General features: G+C 38.8%; 1 protein-coding gene across 1 annotated transcript in view; it reads left to right on the top strand.

Annotated features, from left to right (window-relative positions):
• The window catches only part of WASF3 (WASP family member 3), a 64,597-nt gene that overhangs the window by 23,392 nt on the left and 14,542 nt on the right, over positions 1-26,663 (top strand). The window contains exons 3-4 of the mRNA XM_041487337.1: positions 20,194-20,336; positions 26,370-26,504. Coding sequence (XP_041343271.1) covers positions 20,204-20,336; positions 26,370-26,504 — 268 coding nt within the window. The 5' untranslated portion in view covers positions 20,194-20,203. The remainder of the gene's footprint in view (positions 1-20,193; positions 20,337-26,369; positions 26,505-26,663) is intronic.

Genomic DNA, 26,663 nt, shown 5'->3' with positions numbered 1-26,663 from the left:
GATTTTGTTGTTAGGAGAGGCTGAATATTTTGGCTTAGCTCTTGCCTATCTGGGGTTAAACTCTTTTCATTATGCACTTATTTACATTTTGGACTTGACTGCATGGAGTTGAATTAAATTGCAGCCTGGCAAAATGGGTGTGATGTTAGCAAATTTCTTCTGTGTATTAAAACTGGTGTCTGCACTGTGAGAGCCTTAGCATGCTCATCACATATAGAAATATTCTTTGTTATCACTGTCTGAGACTGGGAAATTTTCATTTCTGCAAATAAATGCAGTCATTGGCCTCTTCTCTGAACTTTTCTGTGATTGGCATCATAATAACTTCCCTCTGAATTATGCAGCTAGTGCACAGGGATCTGCTTGAAGATGAGGTTTAAATCTTGGTTGCCTGTGCAATGATTAAATAAATCAGCTTCTAAATTTAACTGATGTAGTTAAATTACTTCTTGAACTGTGTGTAGATTAATCTCTAATGGCTTCATTTTTTCCATATGTGCTTGTAGTCTATGTAGATTACACTGATTATTTTGAAGCGTAGTTAAGAGCAATGTAAGTATTGGTAGGTTTGTTACATAATTTGGTGAGGTGTATGGAAGATCCATGTAATCACAGATAACTTTAAATTACAGTCTTTGAGAGCTGGAGTCAATGTGTTTGTGCCTACAGTCACCCTGTCAGTCCATAAAAACAAACTGGTCTCCAGTCACAATGCGTTTTGCTTGGTTTGATGGGATTCTCAGCCTCAGGAAGGGTGCCAACAACATTTTCCCTGGAGCCTCATCACAGAGATGGCAATAGCAGTCCTTTTTCTGTTTAGCAGCCAGTTGGTCACAGCTGTAGTTAAGAAATCTATTCCTCTTGGATTGGGGGATCTCATCAGCTCAGTGGGTTTTAAACTAATAATTGCATTTCACAGGAGAAGATTTTATCACCAATATAACAGAAACAGCACTGCTGTGAGGGGGGCAAGTTTGGAGTAGGTTCACTTCAGAATTCAGCATCCTTCTTTGTTTCTGTTGTATATTTAAAGAGAAACAAAAGCTTCCTGAACATTAACATGCCAGGATTTAATTCCCCTCCACCCCCCTGCATTGTTTTCACTTCAGCATGTTTAGGTTCAAAATCTACTTACTAGTGTTAAGAATGAACATCTAGGAAGTCTTTTGGTTCAAAGCAATTTAATGATAGGAAATACTGAAAGTGTTTTGATCCACTATGCAAAATATTTTGAGGCAAGGTTCACTACTAACCTTTGTGGAACTGGAGGGGTGAAAAACATCAGTTGGCTTTTAATTTCTTTGGAAATAGGTGCCCTAATTGATTTCCAACTGCTTTCTTTAAGTTTACAAGAGACTGCTGTGATCATCGGAATCTAGATGGCTGCCCTTTCTTTTTTAAATTCAGGAATAAAATTAAAACATACTTCATCAATACTCATTGCAGTGTTATACTTTTACTTGTAAATAAAACATTAACATTTAAAGCTTCCTCGTTTATTATTCGGTTTGTGTATTTCATGAAATGGTCATTTCATGAAAATGCTCAAGCAAGGTCATCCCAGAGCACATGGCACAGGGTTGTGTCCAAATGGTTCTTGAACATCTCCAGTGAGGGAGAGTCCACACCCTCTCTGGGCAGCCTGTTCCAGTGTGCAGTCACTGCACACTGAAGGAGTCCTTCCTCATGTTCAGGTGAAACTTTCTGTGCATCAGTTTCTGCCCATTGCCTCTTGTCTCATTGTTTGGTGCCACTGAGAAGAGCCTTCAAGATAAAACAGACTGCCCTGAAATTATCTGGTTGCACCTACAAGGTAGCCTCAGCTTTGCATTAAAACAGTAAAATGAGGCATTAATGGCTCCTTACTCTTCAAAAATAGAGCACTGAGTCTTTGCAGGTAGCTACCTGGTCTGTAATCTGTCAGCATTTAGTAAGCTAGGTGCATTTTCCTTATTGTGTGGGGAGAAGCAGCATTTACTTCTGAGGGTTTGTGGAAAGAGTTGACATGTTATGGGGTGTGTTGGAAGAGTTTTGATAGTCAAATAAGAACACAGCCTTTGAACAGTGACAGTGGGAGGGGAGTTTGGAATGTGTCTCGGGAGTAGATGGTAAAGGGGGAGGAGTAGATATCCCATCCCATTCTTTTAGTTACTGGACTCTTTCTTCCAAGAATAAGAAACAGTCTTTAAAATCTTTCTCTGAATAGTAAAAAGTTTCTGTAGTTAAAAAAAAAAAAATGTTTTGTACCAAATAGGGCAAACACTGGATTGTAAAACTGCAGGGGTGAAAGGATAGTCAAAAGGATTAGTTTGTATCTCTCCTCTTAGCTACCAATGCCTCCAACTCTTGTTGCACCAGCTGGCAACTTCCAAAGAAACAGTGAGACATGGCATGGCAGAAGTGAGGTGTGGAGAGCAGAGTCCATGTGAGTAAAGTGGCTGTAGGGCGTGTGAAGGACACAAATCTTGATTGCTGTGTCAGCAACTATGCACAAAGCAGCGATGCTGGATGTGGAGGAGGAGATAAAGCACTAGCAGCAGGACTTCTGTAAAGAAGGAGACGGTTGGACTGTGGCTCAAAGATTTGGGCAGGGCATCTTATCATCAGTATAAAACTGAGTGGCTTCAGGTGTTTGGCTGTGGGATGCTGATCGATGCAATTGGGAAATATGGAAGTGATCAGTTCAACATGCAATCTACCTGTTTGCATTTTATGACTAGTGATTAATGGTGAACAGGTAAAGAAATATTCTGTTCTCTGTGAATTATAAACTCAATTTGGATTTAATTTGGATTTTGGATTGAAAACATAGGGAGAACGGTTCCTTAAATTTTTTTAATGGTTTGTCCTTGATTCTATCTTAGTCTCTTGGAAAGAAAAAAGGGACCTTCACAATTTACCAGGAGCTAAGGGCAGCTACTTTACTTGAGATGTGATGGTACCTTTCATTAGATGAGAGACTTCTTGTTCCTGAGAAGAGGATACTAATTTTTGTCTTGAGTTGCTATCCATGCTTCTGTTTCAGAGAACTGTGTATTTATTTAAAAAGTACATATTTAATATTTCATTCTTTAAAAATAAATTTGGTTTTAAATATTTATAAGTATATGCTCCTTGTTTCTTTTTATAAACAAACCACAGAAACCAATGTGTACCAGGTTAGCATTCATGAAAAGCATGTTTTTCAGAAATAGATGGAAAGGATACAGACATAAATGACTTATGTGGCTAACATGATAAGCAGAATTTGTAATGCACACATGGGATATCTGTTTTTCTTCTGTTCAGTAAATTTTTTGTTGACCTACTCTGAGTTTGCTGAGATGCCTACGTGGTTTTGGGAAATGTGTCAGCAGAAAGTTCCTGAAAATTGCAAGAGTTCCGAGCTCTTTAGTGTCATTGGTTTGTGTTCCTACTAATAAGACGGACTGGGACTAGAGAGAATGACTTCTGAGGAACCAGCTGTGAGGGTACTACGTGTAATCTTCGGGAAGAAGGTACCTTATTATTCTGTCTACAACTTCCTTGTGAGGGGGGTGGAAAGGGAGGTGCTGATCCAGCCTGTGTCAGGTGTCCAGTGACGCCTGGGGATGACATAAAAAGCTGCATTAGGGAGGTCTAGATTGAATGTTAGGGAAAAGTTGTTCACTGAGAGTTGTGGTCAAGCACTGGAACCAGCTCTGCAGAAAAGTGGTTGTGACCCCAAACCCTTCAAGAGTTCAAGAAGCATTTGGACAACAGTTTAAGTAGCTGGATTAACTTTGGGGTTGCCCTGTATGGTCAGGAGCTGGACTGGACTATCCTCATGGTTCCTTTCCAACTCAGCATATTCTATGACTCAAGCAAAATTCTTTTAATGTGACAATATTGGTGCCATTTCTTGTAGGAAGCAGTTGCTAGTCTTTCAGTTTTGTTAGCTAGTCACTAGTTAGCTAGTGCTTAGCTTGCTGTTCCCCTACACAACTAAACACTGTAACTGGGTATGAAATGGGAGTTCAGCTTGAATTGCTTTGTTTTTTGGTTTTCTTTTTTTCTTTTTTCCTGAAGTAGATTGTGTGCTTTCACTATCACTTCCATGCTCTCAGATATAAGGGTAGTAATTCCATAAACTGCTTTGACTTCTTTCCCCTGGATTAGATTTTTGCTGACTTCCAATCTGACTCCAGCGTGAGAAGCAGCTCAGCCAGGAGCAGCAGCTATAACAGCACAAATCTTGAAACAGGAATGGGAAAAGGAATCCATTTAATTAAATCAAGGAGCGGTTGGCGTACAGCTGTCTTCAAAAGCACAACTTTAAATGGAGCAGATCTTCAGGCAATGACTGGGTTTTTCTTCTGAGAAGGAAACATGATTCATCTTGTGGTTGAAACATTTGTTGCTAAGTATTGATGTGATCTAGGTCCAATTTCTGATCCTTCTACAGCTCTTGATGATGCTGACCAGCACACAAGTGGCTCTAGTGCCTCTCAGCAGTATAAATGAGATGCTGCTTTCTTGCCTTTCTCATGTTTGGAGAGTAAGTTTAATGCCAGGGTGTACAGATACTGTAGGAGTGCAGGTGTTGGGTAACCTTACTGTAATAGGCTTGGTGACACTCCTTGGCAGTTGCAGCCTTGCTAGATTTAGGCAGTGTGTTCCTCTTTCAGTGGGTTTTAGTTGGCTCTATGGCCAGGATTTTGCTGTGTGTTTGACTGACAGTTAGTGAGGAAGATGAGATCCTTCCCAAAGGATTGGGAGGCTGAGTGCATTATGGGGAGTGAGAGGATCAAGGTAACTCTGACTCCTGTGTATATTTTTTTTATTCCTCCCTTTTCTATGGAATGTTCATTTGTAAGTATTGGAGGGAAGCATAATTAAAAAATACTGTGACATAGTTTCAGCCCTAAGATGATTCTTTTTCTTTCTAACCTGTATTTGTCTCTCTTCTTACATCCTGTCCTGACAAAATTAAAACAAAATAAAACTAATCTTTTTCAGCCTTTATATAGTAAATTAAAGCATGCTGAAACAACATTGTAGGATGTATTATGCTGTAGGTTTGGTTTGGATCCAGGATTATATTTATGATGCAAATTCCCCAGATGTGAAGTATATGAACTCTTTCAGATGCGTGTAAAACAAAAAACGTCTGTATGTGTGGACATATGTGACAGTGTCAGCATCTGATGGTCCAAGGACTGGGAGAGCACTAGATTGGGACAAATATTCCTGTTTCCCTACAAAAAAGAGTGTATGCAAGATGGACTCAGGATCATCACCAGCAGCTATTCTGCTCTGAAGGTGCTTATGCTCCTATTGTACCACACAACTTGCTAATGCAAATGCAGTCTCTGTGAAGTCTTTGAACATCCCCAGAGGCTCACAGATGAAAAAACTGATGGCTCTTGTTGTTCTTTATTGTGGACTCCATGTATTTTGATGGTTTGTGCTTTTATTATTCTATGTAAGACTGTTTTCCTCCAAGTTCACACTTAGCATTCACCCACACTTGGCATTGACTAAAAGAAGAGAATTACAGACATAACTATAAATTAGTGTGATGCTTTCAAGTACTCAGTGTTAGGTTCTGAAATAAATTTCATAGTTCCTTATAAAGCTAAGTTTACATTTTCAAGCCATATATATATATATATATATATATATATATATATATATATATGTCTTGAAGAAAGACAGACAAAAGTTTCCACAAGGGGTATTTTAATGTGCTGATTTGAAATACAGGAATAAAGCAGACTTAAAGAATTTAGTGTTGTCATTGATAACCTCTGCATCCCCAGTAATCTTAGCTGTGATTTGATGATTTTTAGCTAGGAGAAAAAGTTGCATAAGCCTCTTCTTAGTGATTATTTGTACGTTTTAAGAATGCCTTTTTTTTTTTCAAGCTGTTTTCTGGAGCACTTCTATCCTGCCAGCTCCATGGAGATGTGTTGATACAATGCCAGATTTCATGGAACACAACTTTCTTTCCAGCCTTCAAGTGTTGAAAGGGGATTTTTACCGAATACTAACTGCTGAATTCTGTCTGAGACTCACTATGGTTTTACAGTAGCTTATTTGTCTCACAATGGGAGTTACTGTATGTGTAAGGAGGAAATCTCTTTAATGCTGAAAACGAGGTTTTGTATGCCAGTGTTACTGTATCAAAGCATGTTACTTGTAGTACTGCCTGACACTGATTTTGGCTTTAACACCCCCCCAAGAAAACGCCAACAAAAAAAAGCAAAACCAAAAAACCCACAAAACTCCAACACAAAATGCTATTAAAACCTCAAAACAGCAGAAAAAGAAAAATCCGAGGCAAACATTATGTGTTGAATTATTAAGAAGGTAATGGTGGGCAGAACCTTGACTCAATTTGTGGTTCTAGCAGAAGAGAGGATCTGTCATAGAAGAGGCAGAAACACCAAGAGAGGATGTGATGTTTTGTACCTGCTTACAATCTTAGTGTGCCTTACATATTAATAACAAATATATCAAGTGTATTTAGATTTAAGTTTTTTACTGTGGTTTTATTTCTCTTAGTATTCTCTTTCTGCTGAGAGGTATAAATAGATATCTGCCCATGTAAATTAGTTTTGAGAAAATGTCTTCAGTACTGATAAGGGCAGAAAAAAAGAGTATGGTCTGTCTTGAATTCTGCTGGACCCCGTGTTACTCGCTTGTGGTTCAGTTGTTGGGGTACAGGGAGCTCCTGTACTTCTGGTAACTGGATGTTCTGCTATCATCTGTAACTGTTACTATTTCATTTTATGAACTGAAAAATTACACATTGCTTATTTCTCACGTGTCAAGCAGGAATGGTTTCTGTGATTAACTTGAAGATGTTAACTGTGTGGAGGAGAGCGAGGAAGATTAGCTGGGAGAGGGAAATATCATCCTTAGTGCTCAGGTTACTGTGCACAGGCAGATAATATGTGAGAAAGACATAAAATATGTCCACACCCTGGGAAAATCTCTGACTAGAGCTCAGCCTTCTTTAGGCATCAGAGTGAAATAACCACAACACAAAACCCCTTGTATTAACACAAAAACCCCTGTCTTAACAGGGGACCTTGATAAGGCTGCTTGAGCTTTGTGGTGATTTTTTGGGAGGTGGTGGGTTGGCTTTTTTGTGTTGTTTCTCTTTGTTATTTTTTTTAATTGTTTTTTTGACTGTCTTGAGTGTTGCTTTCTGTCACTCATAGTATCTTTCTTGATTTATATACCAGTCCTTGATCACATAGCACTTTGTGATAATGCTGTAGTACAGTAGCTACCAGAAGATGGACTTTGTGGGAACAGATGGCACACTTGGCTCAGGATAAAAATAGTTGGGAATTTTCAATTCACTTAGACTCAGCTGTTGAATACAGACACAAAATATTTAGTTCAGTTTTTCCACGAAAGCACCCACAATAAATCTGGCTTTCCCTCACACAGGTTAGTTGCCATTTCTAGGTTTCTGGTATATAGGTAAAGTCAGGTGTTGGTAGGAGTGTCAAAATCATGAAAAATTTTGGTGTGGGTGTAAAGCTTCACCTGGAGGAACTCCAGGGATGTTGCTTTATTTTGTAAAAATTTAAACGTTCATGGGCTGTCCATGTGTTTCCTGACACATACCAGGAAGTTTCTGCTGCTGTTGTGTGGCTGTTCAGATGGATATTAAAGTTGCTTTGACTGCAAAATATTTTAAGGATTGTGATACATAGTGTGGTAGCCTGGAAAAGCATCATTGCAGGTGTTTCCCAGTGGTAAAGTCTTTCCTGCCTGCTGAGAACTGGGAGTGGAGGAGGTTTGTTAGGAGTAGAGGTGGAGAAAGTATAATGGCAATTCAACATTAATCTTAAGTGCTTTTTCTTTTGCTGTTTGACCTACATTATTGGTCTCTTTCATCATCTCTGTGTGTCATATGTATAATAAATGTGTATAAATTGTGTGTGTATATAGAACATAAATGTACACAAAGTGTACTTCTGTGTATATGCATATATGACATCCAGAGGGTTTCTTGTACAGAAAAGGACTATAAGAAAACTTGACACTTCTCTGTGATATTTTAAATTTTGGATTAACTGAATTATGTGAAAATGTAACACCTCCTTCCATGTGACATTTTAGAGCAACTGCTGAGAATAAAAGAGTTTAAGAACATAATTTTTTTTTCTGGAAAAATCCTGTTTTAAAAGGTTTTTCATGGTGAATATTAGATATGGGAAATGGGGAACACTGTGTATTGCCATAAAATGGATGTTGTTTTACAAAAAATTGAATCCTTGATCCCTTTTTTACTTTCCCTTCCAATTTAAGGTTAATTGGAGTTCTGAGAAACAAATTACTGAATGTGCTTCTGGTTTAGCTTGAGGTCATTGGAGGATCTGCATGGCATGTTGTCCCTGCAGGAGGGCTGCTGAGGCCTCACCAGGTGGCCTTTATCACATGGACTGTGACCCAGACAGTTATTTCGAGCACTTTAAATCCAGTAAGGCTCTGCTAAATGGGATCAATGTAAGTCAGCAAGCCTAGCTGCAACTTAGGTTTTCCTCATATAAGTCAAGGCATTTGCTTCTGATAACCCTTGCTGTTTGTGAAGGAGGAAGGCTGGGACAAATGTACTTTAAATGGTCTGCAGGAGTTATTTGTATGTTATTGTAGTCTGAAACACTAAGAAAAGGTTTGTTTACAATTGTTTCAATATTCTGAGTTCTTCCAGCATCAAATTGTCTGAAGCAGTGTAAAGGAATTATAGGGTAATGGTTCTTGTCACAGAATTTTTCCATTTCTATAGTGTAGATAGAATGCAACTGTATATAACTCTAAACTCCTAAAAGAATGTGCATCAGATAGCCAAAACAGGCTTAAAGTAAGCATTGCAAGGAGTTTAATGCCATCATTCAAGAGACTGTTGAAAGAGTAATACTTAGAGTAGTTTCTTAGTGGTGTATCCTAAACTGAGACATGAAAAGCCACGCTTTGTCTTATTAATTGTCAGCTGAAGAAGGTGTTCATTTGTAATGATGCTTTTTGGACTGCAGTAGATGGGTAGGAGCAAAGAAATTTTCTTCAGGTGGTGGGATTGTTAATTAAGTACCAATGTTTATTCAATAGCCATTCTCTTGGTTTTGTCATATTCTTTTTAAATTATTATTTGTTGCTTTGTGGTATTACTATGCTAGAAAAATTAAGAGGTACTAAACAGGTGGGAATCAATAGTGTGGCAGTACACAGCAAGTTACTTCAACCATTATTTACTTTTAAGGCTTAATTTATGTTAGCTAGTTCATGGGAATACTTCTGGGGTTTGAGATAGTGGCCTGTAGACATATTCTCAACTGTCTGGGCTGCTGAGTTTTGCTGTGGAAAGTGAGAACGGTGTGGCTCTGTCTGCATAGCAAACTCTGCTCACATCTGATTAAGATCCAAGCCTGTTTACAGATGACATCTGGAAACATTTCGACCTGCTAGTGGAGGGCTGTTCCTGACCTAATTAGCTTGGTGGTATAACTAGCTCTCTGCTGCTTTGTGATTTTGTTCCTTTTGACTTCATCTGGTTTACACTACTCACTGAATGTTACCATGTAGGGTACTAAAGGTCAAAATAAAATTAGATTTTACAATCTGCTGCTCTTCCAGTCAGCGTTTCGGTACTTCTAAATTTTCATACATGTAATCATTAGGTATTCCAAGTACAAAGAGCTGAATAATTCAGCAGCCGTATGGCTCGCACATGTCAAGATGATACAAAAGGGGGGGTGATCAATCTAAGTCTTCTTTCCTGTTCTGTAGGACAAAGCACAGCTTCCTCCTCTTTCTGTTCTGTTTCTCCTAGCTCTGGCTGGGTGCTTCTTTTCAAGAAAGAGCTGGTATTTTTAAAGGGTAAATGCCACTTGAGAGGTAGACAGTATAGTGTAGTAAGGTATTTTATATTTTCATTTCTTCCAACCCTGATTAAAAAACAAAAGGCTACTACTGTTTCTTTATATGCACAAGGAAAGTATTTTTTAGTTGCTGTACCAAACTGGACAAATGAAATTTAAACAAGCTCCAGCAAATGCATAGTGTGCATCTTTGCTGTAAAGACAAATAATAAAATTAAAGGGAAACAAATGGTGACTCAGTTCAAGACAGAAAGGTCATATGAATGAAAACCGTGTTTTCGGTGCGGCATAAGTACTTTGTGATTGAAACAAGTCCGTTCTTAAGATAGCAAGAATGAAACAAATGCTCTTACATGATTTGAAAAGAGGTTTTTTTCTTTTCTCAAGTGCATGCATAACATTTACACTGTATTTGGTGTTAGTTTAGCAGTGTTAGGTTGAAATTGTAAAATTGATAGTGGTGGTAAGGTTTTTATTATTTTTTTTAAATGTATGAATGCAGTGGAGCAGATGTTCAGAACAGCATGGAATATTCCTTGTTCCCCATCCCACCATCTCTTTCACACTGAGCCATCTGGAAGGGACTAGGAGCAGGATGAGCAGCCATCATGCTAAGAACAAGATTAACGTGTCGGCATCTTTTGTTGATACTTTAAACTGGTCACTGTTTGTTCAGCGGAAAGAAACAATGGGAGGTCTCATGACTCCCTGTGTGCTAAGATCATTCACGTGGCTATGGAAAGAAGGCAGAAGAGAAAATGTCATTTATATTGAACAATTAATAAATTTAATGGTAGTCAGGCTGGACTTAGACCCATACAGGCAGAAACCAACTTTTCTCCCATTCAGCTGTATTGATGTATTGATGGCCACTTTTTACCATTAAGCTCAGTGTCAAGTAATAGCATTCTGTTAAAACAGATTCAAATTTACTTATTTGGGAAAAGACTCTGTACATGTGTTTCAGTTCATGCTCTTAATGAACTTTATTTTTTTACCCTGAATTTTTCTTTTTTACAGAAATAAGTATAACGTGTGGATGTCTTTCGGTTTACTCAGTTGGATTTCTTTAGTACCCTTTAGCCTTACATCTTTTGAGGCAAAGTGTAAATGTTCTGGCTTAATGAACAAAGTTTTGGTTGGAGAAAAGACAGCTTGTGGTTTAGAAGCAAGGGACTGTAGTCATGTGTGAAGGTGCCCTGGATCATCTGTATTCTGAAACAGAATGAGTAGAAAAGGGTGGGTGGATCTGATGCTGACAGAGTGATTGGATTCAGTGCAGCAAGCTATTGTCTTGTGCACTCTGTGAACTTCTGTTAGATTTCAGGTAAGCAGATTTGTTTCTGAATAGATATCTGAGTAACACTGAGTGTCAAGGAAGACTAAAATGTGTTAGTGAAGGAGAAATTGGATTTCAAAGCTTACTACGTAGGTTCAGTGGTACCACAGTGTATTTCTTGCATTGTTTTGTGTTTCTTTCAAAGAAGAGAATATTAAGGAATGGAAATCTGAAATCAGATTCAGGAAGGCTATTTCAAAATGAGATGCTTAAAATCTGAAACTACTACTGTAGTGCTGTAAGCTATTCTAAGGGAGAAGATAATCAGAAGAAAGTGACACAATTCAAGATACCAGCTTTCAGATCTGTTTTCAGCATAAAGATAAGCATGAGAAAAGTAAGACGGTAAAACTAGTTAAGGGTTATGCATAGATGTTCTGGGGAAAGCTTATTCTATGAAGAAATGGGGTGATGGAATTGAGTAAATATTCATGTTTTAAAAAAAGTACTTCAGTATGACAAATATACTGTGTATATGCTTCTCCTGTATTTTTATGGAAATGATAAGGCATGTTTAAAAAGTATAAAGATTTAAGTGACAGGAGTTAAAAAATCCAATGCAATTTACTGGCAAAGATAATTGCATATTGGACAGTGGAAAAAATGCTGTGAGTATAATGGCAAAGTCCAGTAATTTGAACAGTGAGAACTTAATACAGGAGATGCATTCTGTATTCCATAGTTATTTTGCAGTTGGGCTTGAAAAGTTGCCTACTTGGAAATTGAGATAAAGAAGTGTTAACTTTTCATTAAGTGACTTCATTAGCAGAGTGAGAAATACCTTTATTTCTTCCTTGAACAAGGATGAAGCCATTTAATTGGGTGAGATGTATGTGATCCCTTATTTTGGAGCAGGAGATGAAACTTCATCATAATCTGTACTTCCTGATGATAAGCTTTTTATTTTCTTAAAAACTGCTGTGAAAAGTGCTGTGAATTGGAAGAATTATTCTTGGGATTGTGGTTTTGAAATATTACAGTTCTGTTGAGAGGAAAAAGTTAATGCAATAACTTTGAAGTGGTCCTTCAGTCTTATTGGGGGACTCTTACTTGGCAGTAAACTGTAGACACAAGTATTTAAGTAGGAGCTGATGAGATTTTGACACTATCAAAGATGTCAGGTGACCAAAGATCATCTTGAGCTACAGTGGGCAGGTAATGCAAACATGGGTTGTAGAACAAATGGGAAAAGACCCCAAAATACTCATCCTGGAAGCTGTAGAGAAAATAAGTCAAATTCTGACATCATAGGTGTTGATATTATTTTAAAGCCTTTTATATTACAGTCTGTAGTGTCAAAGAAAGAATAGCTACTTAAAAATTTTAGGTTGAATAATCCTCAGGGCCTCTTTTCCTGCATTTGTGAATGTTATCTGTTCTATGCATGTTTATAGTTAATCTGAAATATTGAGAATAAATGTAAAGTACCTGTAAATGTTCACTACTGTGAAGATCTGTTCACTTTTTTCTCTCCCAACTTTTTAATTAATGGAAGTTCCTGAATTAATGCCTTCACCATTTAATGGTTCTGCAAACTTTCGTGTTGCAGGCCCACTCTGTTAATAGAGGTAGCTATTGTTGTGCTTCTTACAAGTCTTTTGGAGATATGAAGGGATGACTAGGAAAATGTACATCCATACAATGTTAGATTGCAGATAAGCAAAACTAATTACCATCCTTTTCCTGTTGTCCTTTCTCTTGTCATTAAGTAATGTCTTGATTTCCTTCATAATATCACTGGACCATAAAATCTGCCCTGAAGATCTCAGCACAGACAAAAATTCTGCCAAAAAAAGAAAAGAAAACAGAACAACCGTCCAAGTTGGTGAACCTTCAGAAACAGCTCATTGCAACGGACATTGAAGAGCTCTATTAAAGAAACAAAATAGCTTTAGGAATTTCTGTGCCCTTTTCATCATTGCTAGTACTTAGATTGGTATGATGCGCGAGGAAGATGAGAAGCGGTGGTCTGATGCTGAGAGGAAAAAACCTGCTTTCATTCCAGCTTCGCCTCTTGTCCCTTTCACGCAGACCTGGCAATCACGAGGAATATCTGTGAAAACGATGGTGATAGAATTGGCTGTATATTAAATTGCAGTGAGGAGGACATTTTCTAGGCACTTCACTTTACATATATTGTTGAAAGATGTGGTTTATTGTGGATAAGAAATGTTCTTGATTTTTGATTGTCCTTAGGAAATAGAATTTTATTAGATATTGTGCATAGTTATATCAAAAGTCTGCCCTTGCATCACCAAACTCCTATCAAAATCAAGAGAGTTGCATTAAAAATTATGTGAAATGTGAAAAAATATGTATATTAACTAAAAAATACAATGTCCCTTAGATTGGGTTAGGTCTAATAAAAGTAAAGTACTTGGTACTTAAAGAATGATGGTGGTTTAGTAAAACAATATTTTGTTTTGATACTAATTGCATAGTAATGTGGCTGAGAGAGGAATTGCATACTTGATAGAATTCGAATAGCTAGAAGAGACTATTAAAAATTAGTCTTGTTTGGATGCCTTTTGATAAAAATAATTCTGTGGTATTAGAGAGCACTGTGAGACAATAACTGATGGCTAAATATTCTGCATTGTTTTGCAGTACACAAAATGTGGATTCAGATTCTTGTTAGAATGAAGCCAGTTAAAAAAAAAAAAAAGAAAAAACACAAAACTTTAAAAAGTACAGAAAAATGCCTTTACAGGAATCTTGAATTCAATAATTTCCATAATATATTCTAGTTATGGTTTGTTTTTAACTTGTTATTACTGATCAGGTAGTAAATGACATTCAGAGATGACAAGTAGGAAATGTTCACAAACATCAGTTTCTCGGTCGCTTAGGATAAGGAAAAACCAGAAAGGAGCATGCATTACAGGCATATTTATTCCTTTCCTTCCATTGGAATAGGAGGGATAGCAGTGTTTATTCTCCATGTAGCCCTTTTCTTTCATCTCATGAAGGATGAAGGGCCTTTGGAGGACATGGAGATCTGTGATAATGGCACCTCCTTGGGGGGAAAAAAAGGGAATGGGAGAGCATCTTGAAAGCTGGTGCTTGGGGTCTTTCACCTTTCTGCTTTCTCTTCTATTCCAATTTAGCACATAACGTGAATCTTGAAGGTGGGTGATGGCAGGCTATCTAGAATTACAAACCTGAACAGGAAAATGGGCAGTATTACTAAATTGGGTATCATTCAGAGATGGAAATTGTGTGTTGATTTGACTGTTAGGACACCAGAAATGGGAAAACTTAACTGTCTATAAAGGTTCTAAATGTTGAAATGCCCTAGACATGGAGACTGTGATTAGGAGGTAGTGTAACTTGATTGTGTGGCTTGATGTGAGCAAACCATTGGTATTTCTCTGGTTTTGATGAGGTGAAATGCAGTTCTAGATTGAGACACTGAAATTTAGGTGAGTGCCTATCAGAGCTTACACATGAGGTGTTTGAGCACACTGTGTCATTCTTGAATCTGTCAAGAGATGCAGGGATTTGGTTGCTCTCTGGGCTTCTGCTGAGCTCATATATATGTAGTCATACAAATTGAGGTGCTTAATTCTGAATGGATTCCCATCTGGTACATTACTCATGGCAAGCTGTGTATTCAGTCTGTCTCGTTTTTCTTCTCCATAGAAAGAGAATTATGGTATGTTCTCTTTTTATAGAGAGCTGGGAGATTCATCAATGCAAAACTCCAGAGCTCTCTGAAAAGAATAGACTATATTCAGGGAGAATTTAGAATTGATGTATAGTAAGCTCTTTTTGATGGTAAAATGTTCAGCTTTGTCATATTTTACTAGAGGATATAAGAAGAAATCTCTGAAGAGTTTAAGAAATGGATTGAACAGTGTCTTTGAGAAAATGTAATAAGTAAACATTCACAAGTATGGAGGCTGTTTAATTAATTGGAATTTGTTTTGTGGTATTAGTGAATATGTAATGAACTTAATGAACTTAAAATAAAGAACCATGGAATTCAGGTACGTTATTTTTAGCACTCATGTAAATTGCAGTGCCTTTTTGGGGATGTGAAAGGACAAAAGGCAGGTTTGGGGAACAGCTGGTACTTCAAGTTTTTGCCAGTAGCTCAAATATTTGAAAAATCCATCTTGTCTCTTGTAATAGCTGTGCTCTGCTGTTGTTTGGAAAGATTGCACATGGTGTTTTTCATCTTTCAAGTTTGTTACTGTACATCTGCTCTCTACATGATGTTTTAAGAATCTGACTTGCCAAGGCAGTGTCAGACTTCTTGCAAGCAGTTTAACAGCTGCTGTCCAGGGCAAGGCAGACTGAGTTGACCTGGAGTGGTACTTCTGTGGCTGTGGGGGAAGCATGCAAAGAAAAGCAAAAATGCTTTGATTAAGTCTTCCCATAGCACACTTGCCTCTACAGCAATGAGTACTGGGATAAGTGCCTTCTAATTTTAGGACAAAAGGCAAGTTGTTATGGAGTTGTTACAAGAAAGAAGAGAAAGAGAGGTGAGAATACTGAGGAAGTGTGCAAAATCTGAATTTTAATGGGTTGATCTAAGCTAATTCAAGCTTTTGATGCCCTGTCCTTTCAGAATGTGTGTGGAAATTGAGTTGCTGATGCCTGGAGGCTTTGGAGGGCAGTGTCCATTTGTACTCCAGTCACAGTTCAGTCCAGCCAGATGTCGAATCTGATCCATGTCCAGTGAGGCACTCATGGGTTTAGTGAGTTGTTAAGCAACATCTCACCCTCGTAGTTTTTCTTTCCCCCCCTTTTGACTCCTCTAATTTTTCTGGTCTGATACTAATGTTTCATACATTTCCATTTCAGCCAGTTGTATATGTGCAATATAGCATCTTTCCAGAGTCTTGTACTTGATGCAGCTGATGGTTTAAAGGCAGCTGTCAGGTGTAGGTGGCCTCACAGTGGAGATGAACCCCTTTATCCAAACTATAAGTTTTTGGTTTCATTGTGTACTTAGATGGCGTAAAATGAGTAAAAAAATTACAAACTTAGGATTGGGACCAATCTATTGCACTGACATAATTTCTGAAAATAATAATTTATTTGCATTAGATTTTTCAGTTATTTGTGGATGGAAGTTTTTCTGTTTTGGGCTGGAGTGGAGTTGTTATTTTTTTTTTTTTTACGGTGGCTAGTAGGGAACTGTGTTTCAGATTTGTGCTCAACCCAGGGTTGATAAATTAAGAGGTGCTATTGCTGAGCAGGGCTTACACAGAGCCATAGCCTTTTCTGCTTATTGTACTTAGACATTGTCAAGGAGAATACTGGGGTGCTTGGGAGATTTGGGAAGAGACACAGCTGGGACAGGCGACCCAAAATGACCATGGGAGTATTCCAGACCATGTGACATCATGCTCAGTGTATAAAGTGAGGAGAAAAAGGAGGAAGAAGGGGGGATGTTTGGAGTGATGGTGCAGTACTTCGGCTACCCAGGTCACCATTATGTGTGATGGAGCCCTGCTCTAGTGGAGATGGCTGAAAAGCTGCCTGCCCATTGAATTAATTCCTTGGTGTGCTTTTCTTGTGTGGGCAGCTTTTGCTTTCCCTATTAAACTGTCTTTATGTCAACCTATAAGTTTTCTATCTTTTACTCTCTTGATTCTCTCCCTAATCCAGCTGGTGGGGGACAGAGAGAGCAACTCTCTGGGGGGCTTGGCTCTTGGCTGGGGTTAAACCATGGCAGAAGGGAAGTTATTAAACCTCTGTACTGCCAAATTGAATATGATTTCTAAATGCCAGTGTATTTAATATAGTGACATCACAGTGTATCTCTTGTCTAGAAAGAAACTGGGACTGAGTGTGACTCAAAACAGGTGGAAGATGAATGTGGAAGGCAGTGGAATTGCCATTGCAAATTCTTGATTTCTGCTCCTGGTAACACACTCCCATCAGTCTCTCATGTCTCTCATGAGGACCCTGTAATTCAGAGGCTGTTTTGTCTTGATTCCTTGTCTGACTTCTTGCTACCTAGATTTTGAAATTAATTTAGCCTCACTTCTTTAAAAAGGATTAAGTTCATCTGAGTTGTGTGTGGTGAAGAAAAAGGTGGTTGTGCTTTAGTAGTAAGGACACAAGCTTTTTACTTAGTAATAGGTTAATATCTGAATAGGTGGTCTGTAAGTGTTTAATTCAGTTAGGTAAAGGGTTTAAATTAGAATAAACTTAATGCAGTTGCAGAGTTCTTTTTTCTTTTTCTCTGATTAGGAGTAGGTAGTGGATTGCTTAATTTGTTGAATATATTTACTCATTGGTGTTCAGTTTACCTTTTGGAATTAAACGTCAAACTGAAATGAGGTTGCTACATGATAATTTAAATCATGCATTCAAATATGAAAGTTGTTTATTTTCCCTTGCCCTCAGCCGTGGTGTGTGCTTTAGCCTGCTCTTTAGAGAAATGGGATTTCTTGTGTTGGTCTGTCGCTCCCCTGGTAGCTCTTGAGCATACTCTGGACCATTTCGTCAGTAAGTGACAAGAAAACAAAAAGCTCAAACTGCAGTTGTATGTTTTCTTCAAATTAGCTTTTACAGGCAAGAAAGAACACTGTGTGGAGAAGGGACTGAAATAAGAGCTCCTGGTGGAAGGCATTCTGATTGTACCCAGTGTGGTAGGTGTTTCAGGAGGGAGCAGACGATGAGCTGGGCAGTGCGCAGCCAGCTTCCAGCTGGGCCCAGGGTGCTTCCAGTGGGCTAGTGAAGGAGTTGGGTGAACTGCAAGAGCTAAGGGCAGGGGGCAGCTCTGAGAGTGCTAGACAGAAAGCCATGGGAAAACCAGCCTTGTCATATAATTAATTTAGCACTGATTTGTGCTCCTTTTATTTCTTACAAATTGTGTTTATATGAAATGCATTTTCACTGTAACATTCACATTACAGTGGAAGAATTCCTCATAATGATTCCTATTTCACAGCTCCACTGCGCTAGCATGTTTGCAGAGTGTTGGTGCTAGATGTTGCTCTTCAGTAATAGTGAATTTCCAGTTTTGACTTATTGTTCAGAAAAGTGTCTGCAATGGATATGAAGTAGTATTTTGAAATATATGTGTTTGTAGAGGAATACAAAAACATAGAACAGAAACAGGAAGGTTTTTTATCAAATACAGAAGTTGTTCATCTGTTACCTCTGATGTGTTGTGTAAAATTTAGCAAACCCAGCTAACCTTAAATTCTAATATATTCAAATTGTCTCATATTAAGAAAGAAGTGCAATATAATTCAAGACTACTGCTTAGAAGTCAGGAGCTTGTTCCTTCCTGAACTGTTATGAAATAGTCTTACAGTTAAATAGTTTCTTTTTGTTCATTAAGGCTGTTAAGCTTTTAGAAATGTTCTTGAGAATAAAATATTTTAAATTTCAGGCGGAAGTCATTACAAAAATTACTGTGCAACATTTGAAAGACAAAAGGATTTTTTAATTTACTAATGTGATTTTAATTAGAGAAATTGAAAGGCTACTTTAATTGCTTTAATACAGCAAAGAAGAAATTTTCAGCTAAGTCTTTCCCAGATGACTATGTCCTTGGTAATAATGTAACTTCTTGTTCCAGAAAATTTCTATGCCACATGCTTTTAAACAGAATATTATTCATGAGTAGTACATGGAGATTGAATTGTTGCTGTTAAAAAATGTAATCAAGTTGACTATTGTGTTTGTATAGTTTTAAAGAACTGCTTTAGATGTTTTTGTTATATATTGCTTCCCTTTTAGGATAATTCTGTCTTGAGCATCCTTGCTCTCAAAGCTGCTCTCTGCAGGACAGTGTTTTCCATGCCATTGTGCCCTTTTTGTGATGCTTTGAGATCTCTTTTTGTGTTTGTTTTCCCCATCTGCCGTGGTTTAGGAATGGTGCTCCACAATTTAGTTCTCCTCCCAAGAGAGACTTTCCAAAGCACACTGTCATTCGCTCACTCCCCTTCTCCCCCTCTTCTGCCCCCCAGCCCCGGGTATGCACAAAAGGCAAAGATCATAGCTTGAGATTAGAACAATTTACTGGAAACAGCAATGAGATAAGAAAACAAACAGTAGCAGCAACAATATTAATAAGAAAAATGTATAAAAAGATAATTATTCACGTGCAAAAATGCTCAAAAAATGCAGAGCCTGACTTGACAGAAGCCAGGTTGTTCCTGACTGTAGAGGAATGCACTGACTCTTGGAAACTGGCTCTTGGAGAGGAATCCCTTTTCCCTGCCTCTGTCAATGATGTGAGATGGTATCAAATAACAAAATGTCTTGGTCCCTCCCCTTGGTCTGGGCTGGGAGCAAGACATCATCCTCATTTATTTCATTTTTCCAAGAAAACCAGTTCTGACAACCTTAGTTTTCTCAGATGAATGTCTTCCTGCATCTGGCATGTTCTCAAAAGCTTTTCAGTGAATGCCCTTATCCCATTTAGAATGCCATACAGCTCCACCTGTGGAAAACCATCTTCTTCCTCATGCAGCCTGATTCTGAGAGGCACTTGCCCTTACGTGTCAGATGAATTTATCATTTTTACTGAAAACTGTCAGAGCTGGGGTAGGTCGGTGTCTGACGTAATTGGGGGCTGTAGTGCTTGGTCGGTCTGTTGGTGGCCAGCTTGCCAAGGCAGGATGCCAGCCTGCTCCAGACAGTGACCTTTCCTGCCACTCCTGTGGGGACTGCCAGTTTTTTCTAAATGCAAATGTGCACTGAAGTCCAGTGATTCTGGAACTGCAGCACAAGTCTGTGCATACAGTAAATCTTACACCGAATCTAAGGCAGAAAGCCTACATTGCCTATATTGCCTTTACTCTCTGCTGCTCTGCAGCACTCTTGTCATATTCTGGCAGGAGTGCACAACTCCGATGCCCTGGTAGGAATTGTACAGTATCTTACAGTGGGAAGGCTGGAGCAAGGCTTTAAAACAAGAAAGGTGAAGTACTTTTTGGAGAAAAAAGCCTGAATGTGTGCTACACTGGTTCAGAGCTCTTAATTTCATTTTTGTAAATGTCATACGTATTTGTTTGTAAATTCCAGATTGTGAGCCATGCCTTTGGTGAAAAGGAACATTGAACCACGGCATCTCTGCCGAGGAGCTCTGCCAGAGGGAATTACAAGTGAACTGGAATGTGTAACAAATAGCACCCTTGCTGCTATCATACGCCAGCTAAGCAGCTTAAGTAAGTATCTGTAACTTCCTGCAAGTATTTGATTCATGATGAAAAGCTTTGAGATGGATTGTTTTAAATAGCAAAAATATTGTATGGGACATTACCATTTATATATTGTAATAATATGCTGTAATAGTAATTGCCTTTATGTTCTTCTATATTTTGAAGTTTATTAAAAACCCAACCCTCCCCCCACCCCCAAACCCCACTCTAAAAAACAAATTAACAAAAAAACAAGCAGAAAAAAAACAACTACCAAGAAAAGCCCCAACCAAAAGACCAGAACATAGAAGACCAGGAATTTTTCTAAGTGAGAGAAATTAGTGCAAGAAACAAGACCAGCACTTGAGTTCTACAGGATTGAGCCAGAAAACTCTTCTGCCTCTTGGCATCAAATGACACATTTGACTGAAATTTTAGTTTTTCGTAGTGTGCTAGTATTTCTTAAGCCTTCTCCTTTATAGATATGTGTGCTCAATTCATATGAATGAAATTAAGCACATTGAAAGGATGCCGTTTGCTGAGCAGGCTACTCTTGAGGCAGGCTAACATCAGCTCTGTTCAGAGTAGCCTACACACCACACCTGTCAGGTGACACCACCACTAGCAATTCTAGAAGCGTGACTGGAGCGTTTGCAAGATGAACAATATTTTTGATGAAAGGGATAAGAGATGTTTTTCAGACAGTCTTTAACAATCAGCAGCTGTTGTTTGTGCTGATAACGCTGCTCCTAGAAAAGAAATTACTGCTTCATCAGTTGCTTCTCTTTGTAAATAGACGTGGTTTTAAAACTGAGAGTCTGTATGGAGCTCAGACTATGGGGCCCACTGGTGTCTAGTTCATGATGATAGGAAAAAGCCTTTGCTTAGGGAAAGAGGACAAGAGACACAGCATTTCCTCTTTGCAGTAGTCAGGGATTTAGGGATTTTTCTGAGCTGGAAGTCCATCTGAATCATCCTATGTAATGAGTATTTGTAAAACTGTGTATTGCTTAGATCTGTTGAAATAGGGATTACACCTTCTTCTTGACCAATGACCTTTGGCAGAATATCCCACAATGGAAATTGACCTGTTTCTTCCTTTTGATACCTTCTCATTCTAGTGTGATGAAAAATAATGAAAGGTGCTTTCATCTTGTGCATTTTCATAATAATTTGTGATTTTGTTAAGTCTTTATCCTGTTCTCCTGGTGATATCTTTTCCAGGTTGAAGTATCCTGATCGATAAGTGATCTTTTTGAATAAAAACCATTTTGTATTTCTGATCACTGTTATTTCTGCTTTGAATATGTAAGTTAGAGTATGCTGTGGGTTTTTAAGGTGGAGTGTTGAGGACTTCAAATCATATTCAAAAGAGACTTCTGTTTTATCATTATTGCCCTAGGAATTTGTAGAATTTTGATTGTTTCTAAGCATTGAATTATTATTTTCAGATAAGCTTGCAAGTGATCCTCTGATCTGTCTTGAACAGCACCTTATAATTTAATGTCTAATGTTATGTAGAGTTACTTTGTGTTTGCATTGTCATTGGGTTTCATTTACTGTTTTCTCAGACAGTTGCTCAGTAGTGCCATCCTTAAGTTTCAGAAAAGTGAGAATGGCTGATGTTCTAATTATAGTGAAGGAGACCTCATTTTGAATGATAAGGCCTCATTTTGGTATTGTGCTATGATTGTCCAGATGTGGAAAATACACTTTTTACTTGTCTGACTTGCTATGAATGTGTACAGCTTTCATTTATCCAGATTTGGTCTTGGGGCTAATCTGTTATACAGTGTATTTAGATCCTCTTATGATTGTTGCCGAGGAACTGACTACTTATATTCAAATCCGGCAGTTTTCCCTTAGCGGATTTCTAGGGTCATCTGAAGTCTTTGTAGACAGCCCCTAAAGTTCTGTTAGTGTCAAGTTAAAGATCTGTGCAAATAAATGATGTGTCCTTAGTCTTAACAGATGACTATGTGGTATTTAACAAGTGAAATGTACCACTGTTCTCATCCACAGTCTGAAATATGTCATGTTTGCAGAGGTTTTTTTCTGCAGACAGCATTTGCTTTGCCTGTCTTTTGAGCCAACTGGGAGCAAGGAAATGATCACAGAAAAATGCTGTGCTGGAGCTGAAGTAGTATGTCCTGCTGGCTGCATCAGAGCTGGTTGGTGTTCCCACAGCTTGAGGCGTAGAGCAAGCAAGTTCAGGTCTATCTTGCAGTCACACTCGTTTTTTTAGTGTTGCACTGTGAGTTGAGTGTGGATTTTAAAAACTGGCAGGTCTGTACTGTTGCATACAAACTTGGCTTGCTTCTGCCTCTGTTCTGTTTGGGAGACGTGAACAAGTTCCTATCCAAAGGGAATGTGCTCTCAGGAGAGCTTTTTCTGTATTATGTTTTCAGATTTGGGTTCATTTCCAGCCAGCTGGCTCAGAGCACAGGCAGAGTGAGCAGCATTTTGTATGACGCTGTGCACTTTTATGTAAGGCAGAATCTTGTCTAGGGGATTCACCTCCACTTGGGAAGAGAGAATCTGCTGGAGGGGAAGGACAGGGAGCATTTGCAGCCAGTACCTCTAAGTGGCATGGAGGAAGTGTAATCTGTGGAGACTTGGAAGACATTTTTTTTCATGCAGAGAACAATATTCACCAACTTGCCTCCTAGTATTTCCTTGGGTAGATTGGCCATTGGCTGTTTTCACTAGTTTTCGTGCAGACCTGAGTACACTACATCCTCCTGTGTCACTTTCCTCTGTAGTGCTGCTGAACCAGGCTGGGTTGGAAAGGCTGCTTTTTTGCCATTAAGTATCATGCTAGAGGTGCTGTGAGAAAGGAGATGGGAATCAAGACCTAGTCAGTAACACCCTACCATTTCTGCATCTTTAAAAAAAGAGGAGGGGTAAAGCATGATTCTTATGTTGCTAGTTAATCCAGTTACAGTGATTCCACCCACTCGTGGAATCACTGTGTTATGTAGTTGGAGGGAAACTTAGAAGGAAAGACTGCATAATTTCTTAGATGGGTTTTTAAATTAATGTATAGGTTGGCCAACACCTATTGTTTTTAAATTATTGTCTTACAGTACCAAAATCAGCTCTTAAATTGAAAGACATATTTTTTCCTGCTTATTTTTGTTTCGTTAACGATCTAATTTAAACAATGGCAACACAGAAAACACTTGAAGTATTATTTTATTTCTAAAACTTCCTGCATCATGTTAATCACAACAGCGTGTCCAATACTGCTTTACCATGTCACTGTTTTCACAGACAGGAGATTGACAATCTGTCTTTCACATGTTCTGGGCTAGCAAGTGTTGAAAAAAAATCAAATATTAAAAGAAGTATGATCCCACTTTGCCTTCTGAAAGATAACTGACAAACATCCATCTCCTTGACTTCTCTAGGGGTGATGTGTTTAATTCTAGGATGTGGCAGTCCTCTCTCAGCAGGCTGATTTCAATATATTAACATAAACTAACATCTATTAAAATTGATTGAGCTCTGAATACTGGTGGCTGAAGAATGTAATAACTGCTTTATTTAGCGGTAGAATTGAAAAGCTTATTTTTTCCATAGCCTGGAATAACATCTTCATTTGAAGCAACTAAATCAAGTGGGGATTATAAGTAAATTTCAACTAGCTGCTGGGAACACTTAGAGAACACTTCTAGTGTGAAGGCAGTTCACTGGCACGGGTAGCCTGGAGGAGTTGTGGAGCCTCCATCATTGAAAATGTTTAAAACCCAGCTGGTCAGAGTCCTGTCTCATTGTGCTTTGAGCCTGGAATTGGACCAGATGATTTTGAACTTCAGCTCTTCTGTGGCTGTGTGTGACTTCTGTTTTGGAGGGGTAGGAGATTAGGCGCAGGTAGATAGCATACCTTTCTTATCCACCTTCCAAATATATATATTAAGCAGAGCTTGCATACACTGACATATCTTAACATTTTGGGTTAGTTATTGGCTGATCTTACACGTAGTAATGAAAACTATTACTGGTAAAGTTCTTCATTCAAAGGCCATCACTTTTTTTTTCTTGTGATTGATTCACAGTGTTTTCAGATAACGTTTTAGTCTAGTTGTTTCCTCTCCCTCCCAGGTAAGTGACCAAGAAAAGGCCAGATTGTCTTGTTGATTTCCTCAGTGTGGCCATTTTTTTACAATTAGTTATTATCTCCAGATGTTCACAGAATGGGATCTTAACTGAAATTTTCATTGTATTTTTACTTTTCTTTGTCAAGTATTAAGGTTGCTTATTGGACCGACTTAAAATATCAATAATGGCTGCTTCGGAAGTCCCTGTCCTTTAGGCATAGTCCATATTCTTTCAACTAATTGGAAAGTTTTACTCACCCCCCACCCCATCCCCTTCCATTTCTGCTCTTCAGACTCTTGATACAGGTCACAACAAGATGAGCTTAATTCAGAAGTAGGGTTTTAAAATTTGTCTTTGTTTAAAAAGCATGGTTAAATGCAGGAGGCAGGACTTTTCTTTCTACAAGGATTTCTTGAGTGGGTTGGGCTGCTGAAATAGTAGAGGGAGACATCTTAAATGAAATATCAGTATCTGGGTAGGAGGGACCATCAGTTCAGTAAGTGGGAGCAATGAGTTTGGGTGAAATCTGAAATTTGTAGGGAAGTTCTGGGACAGGCGAACTATTAAACTGGTGATCCGGAGCCACTGATCTGGACTGGATGAAAGTGGTGGAATAGGGCACGAAGAGAGTCAAAGATGAGTATGCCTAGTCCTGTGGGAGGACTGGGAGAAGAATGGCCAAGGACAATGTTGTGTGCATCAGGGGGGGATTTGGTTTATCATGTGGCACCTTCTGTCCACATGATAAACCAAATCTGTATACTGTAGCACTTTCAGGGAAGGGCCTGAAGCTGCAAATCTGTACCAAGCACTGGTGAGGCCACACTTTGAGTACAGTGTCCAGTTCTGGGCCCCTCAGTTCAGGAATGACATTGAGGTGCTGGAATGGATTCAGAGGACAACAGAGCTGGTTAAGGGTCTGGAGCACAAGTCTGAGGAGTAGCTGAGGGAGCTGGGGGTGTTGTGCCTGGAGAAAAAGAGTTCTTCTTGTTCTCTACAAGTGCCTGAAAGGAGGGTGTAGGCAGGTGGGGGTTGGCCTCTTTTCCCAGGTGACAAGTGACAGAATGAAAGGACAAAGTCTTAAGCTGCTTCAGGAGAAGTTTAGGTCGGATGCGAGGAAGAATTTCTTCTCAGAAAGTGCGATTAGAAATTGGAATGGGCTGCCCAGGAGATTATGGAGTCACCATCCCTTGGAGGTGTTTAAGGAAAGACTGGATGTTGCACTTGGTGCCGTGGTCTAGTTGATGTGATAGTGTTTGAACATAGGTTGGACTCAGTGATCTCAGAGGTCTTTTCCAACCTAATCGGTTCAGTGATTTGGTGATCTGGACTGCATTGTCCACTGTCACAGTGATTGAGAACATACAGCAGGTGAAAGGGAGGCTGAAAAGGTTGTGCACCAAGTCCAGTGTGGCCATGGGTAAATGTGGTCAGTGGCCTCTGACCCTCTCTCAAATGATTCCAGGGACCGCAGCGTTTGCAGTTGGCATTTGTAGAGGTAAGTGGGCTGCTGTTTTTATCTGTTCAATAATGGTGTTTTAATTTTGATGTTGGCCTGTGCTACTGTGGATTGCAAGATTTTAATTTCAAAATCTACTTCAGAAGCTTTTATTGACTGCAGTAACTTCAGGCCTTTTCATCACAGAGGCAGGTTTTATTGCTCAGTTGTCTGTCAGTTGGCACTAGCTCAGCTACATAAGGATTAGAATTTGTAAGTCTCCCTGTGTTTTTAAGAAGACTGCTAACCAGAATGTCCAGAAGAATAGACTTCAGGCAGAATTTATGGTATATTTTGACTTTTTTGTACAAATCTTATGCCTCAAATTTTGCTGAATGACAAACTGCGCTGTTCTAATCCTACAGCTACTGTGTTTTATTATATTTCATGATACTGAAGCCTTTTGTCTTGTGTTTTGTAAGTCACTAGCAGAAGGATTTCCTTGTCTATTTCTTACACAGGCAAACATGCTGAAGACATATTTGGTGAATTGTTTAATGAGGCCAACAGCTTCTACATCAGAGCAAATTCCCTCCAAGACAGAATTGATCGCCTTGCTGTCAAAGTCACCCAGCTGGATTCAACAGTGGAAGAGGGTAGGTAATTGCATGAAAGCATTGAGCCAGAAGTGATGTTGACAAGAGCACAGTATTTAATTGCACAATAACCTCTGTCTTTTCAAAGTAATCCTGTAACGATATTTCATCTCGTTGTCTCAGTAAGGCAAGCTGGGAGTAATCACTTTAGCAGAGCAA

Source organism: Pyrgilauda ruficollis, unplaced genomic scaffold (genome assembly GCF_017590135.1).
Source record: "Pyrgilauda ruficollis isolate IOZ18807 unplaced genomic scaffold, ASM1759013v1 scaffold8, whole genome shotgun sequence".
NCBI lineage: Eukaryota > Metazoa > Chordata > Aves > Passeriformes > Passeridae > Pyrgilauda > Pyrgilauda ruficollis.
This window is presented reverse-complemented; position numbering and strand designations above follow the sequence as displayed.